The 9663-nt window shown below is 56.3% G+C and overlaps 1 protein-coding gene across 1 annotated transcript; it reads right to left on the bottom strand.

Annotated features, from left to right (window-relative positions):
* Positions 1 to 3220: 3220 nt before the first annotated feature.
* PNMA5 (PNMA family member 5) lies at positions 3221 to 6628 on the bottom strand. The gene is made up of 2 exons (XM_007993029.3): positions 6331 to 6628; positions 3221 to 6136 (listed from the first exon to the last, which is right to left on the bottom strand). Exon 2 carries the CDS (start codon positions 6012 to 6014, stop codon positions 4668 to 4670), a length of 1347 nt encoding a protein of 448 aa, XP_007991220.1. The 5' UTR covers positions 6015 to 6136; positions 6331 to 6628; the 3' UTR covers positions 3221 to 4667.
* Positions 6629 to 9663: the final 3035 nt, after the last annotated feature.

The following is a 9663-nucleotide window of genomic DNA, read 5'->3' as shown; positions in this document are numbered from 1 at the left end:
AGGGATGGGTCTGAGGACAGGAGTCCTCTCAGTCGTCCTGCTCAGGGGATGCCTGAGGATGAGACCTCTGTCAGTTCTGTTTGCTCAGGGGACAAACTAGAAGATGGGACCTCTCTCAGTCCTCTCTGCTCAGAAAGAAACCTGAGGATTGTACTCTGTCGGACATTTCTGCTCATGGACAGGGCTGATGATAGGATCTCTCTCAGTTGTTCTGCACAGGGGACACCTGAGTATGGGACCTCTTTCAGTTCTCTTTGCTCATGGAACAGGCCTGAAAATGAGACCTCTGTCATTTCTCTATGATCAGGGACAGAGTTGAGGACAGCACCTTTCACAGTTCCCCCTGCTCAGGTTTCGGAGAGAGGCCTCTCTGCTCAGGAGACCCAACTCAGTCCTCTCTCATTAAGGAACAGGTCTTATGATGGCACCCATCTCAGTTAATTTTCTCAGAGGTATACCTGTGGACAGGACTGCTCTCACTCCTCTCTGCTCGGGGGACAGACCTGAGGACAAGACCCCTCTCAGACCACTTTGATCAGGGACAGGCCTGGTGACGGGACCTCTCTCGGTCCTCCCTGCTCAGGGGACAGGCCTTAGGATGGGACCCCACTCAGTCTTGTCTATTCTGGGGCAGTCCTGAGGATGGGACTTCTCTGAGTCCTTTCTGCTCAGCCTCACCCCCCATGATTGGGCTCTGATCCCGCTCCCTCCTCCACTGCTCAAGCCGTCTGTGAGCCCAGGAGGTTGCTGCTTATTGAATGGGCTTGGTCAGCCCCTGGGCACCCAGGAAGGCACCTCGATGGACCTTTCTGTCCCCAGGCCACACATGCCCCGTGCCCCCACCCCCCAGGGACACTTGGTGAGGACTGTGCAGTGAAGCACAATGCATGGTAGGAGCTCTGCAAGCCGGCACACACCAAGGGCCTGGCCAGGATGAAAGGGACAGGGGGCCCCGTGGTGGGGCCCGTCCTTCAGGCCCAACAAAGTCTCCTTGCTCCAGGCTGGTGGGGAAGCAACTGGTTCCTCCCGGTACCTCCTTCCAGACTCCCTGGCTAGATCCCTTCCAGGTTTCACAACCCAGCTATCCAGCATGTGTGCTCACATGCTCACTGACACAGTCACGCACACGTTCAGTGACACGCTCACGTTCCAGACACACTCACATGTGCGTACACATTGAGTGACAAACACACATTGAATGACACATACATGCCTGCTCATCGACACACCCACATTTGCAGTCAGCACACTCACGCACAATGACTCACAAACACACACACACTGACACGCATTGACACACAGTGTCACACACATGCAGCGACATGCATGCTCACTTTCAGTGGCACAGCCTCATTCCCCCACACACTCCCACTCACACATGCTTAGTGATGCAGTCACATGCTGTCACTTGGATTCACACACACTCACTTTCTCAGAAACTCATGCACATGCTCACACTGACACACACACGCACATGCGCAAACACACCCGCTCAGACACTCACACTCACACCTGCTCGGGAATCACGGCACACACAGGTCCACTCTGAACAGGGAAAACCAAGGAGCCCTGACAGGCTCTGGCAAGGTCAGCCAAGCTCTTCGCCCTCTCTTCTTGTCCTGTCCCTGAAATCTGGAGGGGCCCTTGGAAAGTGAGCAGTTGACTTGGACCTGCTAAGACACAAGGGACAGACATGCTGGGGTTGTGCCCAGCCTGAAGAAGGCAGGGACAGCAGAGCACAGTGGGGGCCCCAGGCATGCCTGCAGGGCACCCTGATGGGACACACTACAAGGGTCCCTGAGACACTGGTTAGGCACCTTCAGGCCGAGGAGGCTGCAGACCCAGCCCCAGGGACCTGCTGCCCCTGCCCCTCCCCGACAGCCCCGCAAAACTACCCCCCGCCGACGCCTGCACTCGCCTGTGTATGCCTAGGGTCTCCCAGGGCCCCTGCCGCCCTGCAGCCCTGCTGACTGCAGCTCTGCTCAAGCAGACAGGTCGCCTAGATCCAGGATTCCTCAGCTCAGGCGGGCAGCCACCCATTCCCAGCACTGGCTCCCAGGCTGCTTTGGGGCACCCTGGCTATCATCTGAGCCAAGGGGATGGTCGGAGGCTCTGTGCTCCAGAACAGCTGGAGGAAGCGTATGGGCACAGACTGAGTGAGCTCCGGGAGACCCTCGCCAGGTCCAAGTCACTGATCCTGTCCCCTCCCCGCACTTGTGCAGGGAGGGGCCTATCACTTGTCCCAGTCCTGTTGCCCACAGACTCTGGGTTAGTTAAATGGCTGATCAAGGACTACCCTCAATTTGTGGCGAGCTCCCTGGCCTGTTGGGAGAGAGAGCCAGTCCCAGGAGGGCTCAGGAGGGCGGGTTCCAGGATCCTCAGGCCCCCACTGAGGACTGCCCCTCTGGCCAGTGCTCAAGGAGGGGTGTTCGGATTAGCAGCGCTGTTCACCCTGAGGGAGCCCTCCTCAGGCAGCATCCAGGGCTCAGAGGGCCTCGGGGACGCAGGACAGAAAGGGGTCACTCCCCAGGGCCATCTGGACTTGCTGCTCATGGCCCACTGCCTGCTCCCAGGACACAGGAGTAGAGGCCCCCCCAGCACACTGGGAAGAGAGCAGGACAGGACCCAGGATGAAGTGCAGCTCCCCCCCAGCCTTTCCTCTCCCCCTCCCCGAGACATGAGCACTTGGGATCCCTGTCTGACCCACACTCTGTCCCTTGGCCATCACACACACACTATCCCCAAACATCCCTCAGTGGTTAGGCCAAGGCTGGCCACCTGCAGGCTGATCTGGGAGGGTGGGCACACAGCAGCCCCTGCACCAGCCCCTGAGTCCTGCACACAGCCCTTCACAGGGCCTCTGACTGCCTGGCCGGGCCCTCCTGGGGTTCTTCTCTGACCTTGGTTTCTGCCCTCGGTTGCACACATGGCCTCTCTGACCCTTCCGGAAGCTTTGAGCCACACCCCTACAGTGCTGCCAGGAATCAGGGGCCTGGCACCCACCTGCTGCCCCTTGCCCAGCCTTCAATGTCCAACCCACTTATTCCTGAGGGCACCTGGAGTGCCTTTAGTACCCAACCAGTCACTGCTCATGACCACCAGCATCCTGTCGCCAGGCTCCATGCAGCCCAAGGCACACCACAGGTCCTCATGGACACACACCCCAATGTCAGCCTGGCCACTGTGGCCTCGTCCCCAGCAGACCACCCCCCACCCCAGTTTCATACAGAAGAGGCAAAACACTGCTGGAACACTGAACAAAATTTATTGAAGAGAAACATGAACTGAAACCGCTGAAGAGAAGGGAATTGTAACATAGACAGACACTGCAAACAACCACTGCAAGTCACAAGTCCCAGGCCCCTCCCTCAGCGTGGCTCCCCCTACCACGTCCCTCCTTCCACAGGGCCCCAGGATCCACCTCTTGCCAGGATTGTGGGCTCTGGCAATGTGTACTCGCTTCAGGTAACCCCCTCCTGAGCCCACCCGCTGGGGCAGGGCCCTGTCTTATAGACTGCACAGGACAGTCACAGGATGCTGGAAAACATAGCAGGGAACACCCCACCAAATTGAGGAAACTGAGTCACGAGTAACAACAGGGGTGGAACACCAAAGCACAAAGCTTCCTGGGGAGCCTCAGGCAGCCCTGCTCCGTCCTGTGTCTGGTTCGTCCTCCTGCAGTCGAGGTCACGGTCACAAGGTGAGCGTCTGCCATGCCTCCTTCCCACTGTCTCCTGGAACTGCGCTGGGGTACTCTGGAAAGGAGCTGCTCAGATACAAACATAAACATCCCCAAGACAACAAGCAGCTGCTGGCCGAGATCTACACCGGCAAAGCAGAGGTGGAGTTCTTGACACGGAACAGCAGTGAGCAGAGCCTGGGCCTGGTGATGACGCAAACCAAAAACAACTACCCATCCCCAACAAGTCCTCTCTTCTCACACTTCTTCCTCCTCCTCCCCCTCTTCCTCCTTCTCCTCCCCCTCTTCCTCCTCCTTTTCCTCCTGCCCCTCCTTATTCTCCTATTCCTCCTCCTGATCATCCTCTTCTTAATTCTCCTCCTCTTTCTCTTCCTCACTGGTGCAGGGGCTCATGAATGCTGCCTTCCTGGGGCTCCCCTCATGCAGTGTAGATGATCCTAAAGACGGGCTGGACCCTGCAGCCTCCCCTGCCGGGCTTCACTTCTCCCCCACAGCTCTTCCTCAGCAGCCCTGGCTCCTTCTGGCAGAGGCAGGCCCCAGGCAGGCTCCTCCAGGTCCCACATGGCCTGGGTGCCAGTGGGCATTCTCAGCTCAAAGTTCACAGGGTGGATATTTGGGGGTGTCCAGATGACCAGGCCAGAGCCGCCAGCCACACTGTCTTTAGCCCCTGCTTTGTTGGGGTCCCCATCTGAAGCCCAGCCACCCCCTGTGCTAAGTGTAGTGGTTCCCTGCTTGTGTCTCCTGTACCTGTTAGGGGCCATGGGCCCGGCCCCCACTGAACCAGATGCTATTTGGTCTAGGTTGGTGAAGTCCCTTCCAGCTGGTGGAAAGTAAAGGGGCTTGATCTTGACCTGGCTTCCCTGTCCCTCTGCCCCAATCAAGTTCCCTGTTAGTGTAAGCTGCCCCTTCCCTTTGTTCAAATGTCCCTGCTGCCTGCCAGTGGAAGGAGTGCTTGGGTCTTCTGAGCCTATGTTTCCCAGGGCTTGGGATGGCTCATGGCCCCAGCCCCTGCCTCGTTTCCCGACTCCTCTCCTGCAGCCTGTGGCCCCTCCCTGCCTGGAGTCTGGTTTTCAGCCTTGGGATACATGGCCTGGCCATAGTCTTCTTCCCTAGTGCTTTCACTGCACGACAGCCGCCTGCGTTTCACTAATGGGGGTAAGCCTCCCTGTACAGTCTGGGTGCTGCTGTCGCTAAAAGACCTTGCCTGCACGGTGGCCTGAGGTGCAGAGACACTGGCTTCTGCTCTTGCCTGTCTACCAGAGGCCCCCCGGCCTCTCCCTGATGGCTTCTCCTTATTCTTCATCACTGCCTCAGTGTTCTCCCACTCTTCTTCATCTCGAATAAGCTTCATTAACTCCAGAAAATTGGGAGGACACCCTCGCTGATCCAAGAGCTCCAGCTTGCCTCTGAGGGCGGGGGTCATGGAGACCCGAGCTAAGAGATGTTTCAGACGAATCATGTCTGCGCTGCGCACTGACAAGGGGCTCTTCTGCACTGCTTTCTGCAGCAGGGGCTCTAAGCGCAGCAGGAAAGTGGAGACTTTCTCTCCAATCTTCGGAAAGGTCTGCAGAAACTTAAACTGAGAGGCTCTGAAGTCCTCTTTATCCCCAAAGATCTGCTTTAAGGCGTCAAGGCACTGCTCCACAGTTATGGAGTCATTGTTGGCCTGAAGCACCCGCATGATTGACAGAGCAGGCCCTCGTAAGCTCTCCAGCAAACGCCGTCTCTTCTCCATCTCAGACACTTGCCATATGGGCATTATCTCAGTGACCTGCTCTAGCCAGTCTTCAAAGGTCTCTTCACCTGGGCTAGGGGAAGCAGTTCCCGAAAACACTTTCAGTTTCCGGTACCACATACTTTCTTTCAGAGGCTCTAAAGGTGGGGGTCTAACTTGGGGTACGACCTCTGCGTTCAGGCTCTCAGCAGGGAGGCTGCAACATCCCAGGGCTCTGGCCACATCTGTCATACTTCGGCCCTCATCTTTCAGGAAGTAGTTCAGTCTAATGAGAAACTCGTCATCTGGGTTACGGGGTTTTACCACCACTTCCCAGGAGCCCCCCTTTCCTGGTATGTGACTAGGCAGAGTAGTGTAATCGACAGTGTCAGCCAATTCGATGAAGACTGCCTTGGCATTGTCTTCCCTCCTGAACATTCTCCCTAGCACCCTGTATGCGCGCAGGGGCTGTAAGCCTGCCTGCACAGTGTCCTGAATTTCCACCTCACTACACTCCACGGGGATGCCTATGATCAGCAGGGCCTTTCTGGGGTCCATGTCCATCCCCTTGCACCAATCCTCTAGCAGTGTCAATGCCATTGCTCCCACTTTCTATGGACTGATCTAATACTAGGGCAGCAATCAGCTCAGTTTGACAGCACTCAAATAACTCTGAGCCACTGCCACGTAGGAAGGTAGAAGTGGTCCCAGGTTTCCACAGCCTGCAAAGCAAATGGGATGAGAGCATTGTTAATGCCTACCCCAACCTACACCCCCAAGCACCCCTCCTCTGCCCCCACCCCCCAGCAGGGATGGAGTCCCTTCTTCCCAGGGTTCCCCAAGTTATTTTGGGGAGGGTAGAGGGTGGAGGTTCTCCCCAGGCAAAGATCTCCTCATCTCACCACTCCTTGCTGACCTCCTCCTGCTGTGGGTTCCTCCTCGAAGTCCAGAGGACTCTGCTGTGTGTGCTTCGGGTATCTGTAGTGAAAAGGCCAACGTCAGGAGGCAGGGCCTGACATCTGGGGACACTGACAAGCCCTCCAGGCAGAAGAGGGCAGGAGACGGCCTCACTGCTCACTCAGGGCTATGTGGGCTCAGGTCACCCAGCACCCTCCTTGCTGGAGTGAAGGCTGGCAGCAGGAGAGGTAGAATGGCCCTCTTTCTCAGGAATGCCTGACAGATGAGAAAGATGGCCGAGCTCTGCGCAATGCAATGAGAGTGGTGGGTGTGGAGATTGTGTGACAAGCTGCAGTGTTGCCATGGATACAGAGAATACCATGGACCATGGGTTGCTATTGCAGGGGAGTGTCATGTGGTAAGGCTAAGGTCCTTGAGAAGCAACAGGTGATGTCATTGGCCTCCAACCAATAAAGCTTCCCAGTAAAAAGGAGGGTGGGAGAGGGAAGGCGAGGTGGGCATGAGGAGTGAGTGCTGAAAGGACAGGAGCTCATGGTTTCAATTGTGTGGAAGCTGAAATCAGGTAGAAAAGGGACCCAGATAAGGTCCCCACTGCCAGACTGCAGGAAACCAACAACTCTCGCCCTAGAGATGGCCCTACCCTGCAGAGTCTGTGAACACTGGCAGGCAGTCCCCTCTCCACACTCTTTGCCAGGGTTCCAGAGGCCCTCCCAACAGGGCCCACCTCACAGCTGCTCACCTTTCTGGGTTGGCCCTGCTGGCAGCGCAGATGCTGCAATAACACAGCCACTTCAGAGTCACTCTGCTCTTCAACTCTATCCAATTAGGCAGTTCCTGACTCAGGCGTGATGGTTCCTGCTTCCCTGGATCTGTCCAAGGCAAAGCACAGGTATTTTGCTGTGATTCTGTCCCACACACATGTCCCTGCTCAGGCCATGCCAATTCAGATTCTGCATAGGTGTCCACTAGGACCCTGGTGCAGGGGTAGAAGAAACTGCTCAACTGGCAGAGGGAAGAGGAGGGGGGAAAGGGGGAGGGGTGGGGGGAGGAGGAGTGGGGGGAAGAATGGCAAGAGGCGTGGGAGGTGAGGAGGGAGGTGGGGGGGTGGGGAGGGGGGGCGGGGGGGGGGCTGCTGCTAGGGCAGAAGGGATCCTAAGGTAAGGTTGCCGCCCCACCCCCACTGCAAACTTCATTCCCTCCCAAGCCCCACCCCTGCAGCCATGTTGCACCCCTTCCTAAGCCCCACCTCAAAACTTGCACCCCTGCTGCCAAACTCCACCTACAACTAAGTTGCACCTCTACCCCAAGCCTAGCCCCCCACCAAGTCCAACTCCTTCCACCACCCAAGTCTAACTCGCGCCTCAAGCCCTGCCCTCACCCATGGTCCAACTCCTACCCTAAGCCCTGCCCCCTCACCAAGTCCAACTCCTACCTCCATGCAAGTCTAACTGATGTCCCCAACCCCCCTACCTCCATTTCCCTGTTCCCCCAATCCCCACCCTGTTATTTACATACACCCACACCACCGACACCAGTGGAGGCAGGTAGAATCTAGGAGGGGAAGGTTCGAAGCCACTTTCCCTCAAGGGCAAGGGCCAAGAGCTACTGTCCTGACTGCAGTGTCTCCGGGCAGGGTCGAGGGTGGAATAGGTCTCCCTGAAGTTTTTTTTTTCTTTTTTTTTTTGAAACGGAGTCTCACTCTGTCACCCAGGCTGGAGTGCAGTAGCGTATGATCTCAGCTCACTGCAACCTCCGCCTCCTGGGTTCAAGCGATTCTCCGACCTCAGCCTCCTGAGTAGCCGGGATTACAGGCGTATGCCACCATGCCTGGCTACTTTTTGTATTTTTAGTAGAGACCGGGTTTCCCCATGTTGGCCAGGCTGGTCTCCAACTCCTGACCTCACGTGATTCACCCGCTTTGGCCTCCCAAAGTACTGGGATTACAGGTGTGAGCCACCACGCCTGGCCAGGTCTCCCTGAAGTTCTGCCTGGAAATGGCAGGGATTCCTCGGGGTGCTGTGTGTGATCTAGTGGGATCTCACCTCCATGGAAACCTATGGCCACCAGCCCCTAGACCCCGTTGAAAATAGCAAGGATTATTGCGGGGATCCCCCGTAATCTAGGTTGCTGTCTAAGCCCGGGGTCCAGCTCCATACCTGCCGGAGGTGCCTCCAAGCCGGTGTTCCCGCGCAGCGCAACCACCACACGTCTATGGCGGCTGCCGCCTCAGTGCCGACTGCGCCACGAGGCTGTGGCGGGAAGAGGTTGTCTGGAGACGACACCACTCCCCCAGCGGAATTGCACACGGCCCGCTCACGGTTGCGCACTGGTGACATAAACTCTCCTACTTCCCACAAGGTGGTTCCTCACCCCGCCCCCCCGTGCCAGCCTGAGCCAGCCTGCACCTTTGAGGACAGAGAATGCAAGCCCAGCTGGGAGCCACTTACATTGCAGAATAGCTCCCAGTCCTGTTGTTTATTGGCTGGACGATGGTGGCAGCCAGGCTCGCCACGTGCCATTTGGCCCAGCAGCCATTGTGGCTGTTCCCCATTGGAGGGGAGCCGTGGCGTCCCAAGCCTGTGGTGAAGTGCCGGGTGCAAAACACCCCGTGCAACATATAGGCCACGTGAGCGCACTTGCTACATGAAAGTCATAGCCCCCGTTTTTTATTGGACTGTGTTCTAGGGGAGGAGGGCAAAAAATACAGCTAATGCCTGCATTTCACAAGGGCATTAGTTTTTTTCACTGCTCACTGAGAGCCAGATGACTGAAAATATTCCATTCTCCCGCTATTCTCCTGATTTCACGACCAAATATTACGCACCTAGTACCCAAGCTGCTTCCTGTCGTTTCCCAAAGCAGGTTTCTTCCACAGAGGGAAGATCCTGGGGCCTGCAGTGGCCCGAAAGTGCTGTTCCAGAAAAGGGTGTGGGTGCGGCACAGGTAGCATACTTCAAGGTGCACATAAATCCCCTGGTAATCTTAAAAAAATGCAGGTTCTGAGTAAGGAGATCTGAGGCAGGGCTGGTTCCACTGAAAGCTGTGTTACTTGCTGCATATCCCTGCCCAGGCTGTGTGGAGCAAGGGTCTGAAGCCTATGATTACATTTCACGGCCAGAAGTTATGGACCTTTAGTGACATAATATATTTGTTTTTCTTTCTTTGTGTTTAAAAAAACAAAAACAAAAAACAGGCTTTTCTGGTAATGTTTTAATAAATATGTTAAAAGCAGACAACATTTTAAATTGATGGTCACTAAGCAAGATATTTGCAGATGTCACCTTCTTCAGCCAGGTGTGGTGGCTCACACCTGTTATCCCAGCACTTTGGG

This window comes from Chlorocebus sabaeus, chromosome X (assembly GCF_047675955.1).
Source record: "Chlorocebus sabaeus isolate Y175 chromosome X, mChlSab1.0.hap1, whole genome shotgun sequence".
Lineage (NCBI taxonomy): Eukaryota > Metazoa > Chordata > Mammalia > Primates > Cercopithecidae > Chlorocebus > Chlorocebus sabaeus.
The sequence above is the reverse complement of the archived record's forward strand: the minus strand, read 5'-3'. Positions and strand labels throughout refer to the sequence as shown.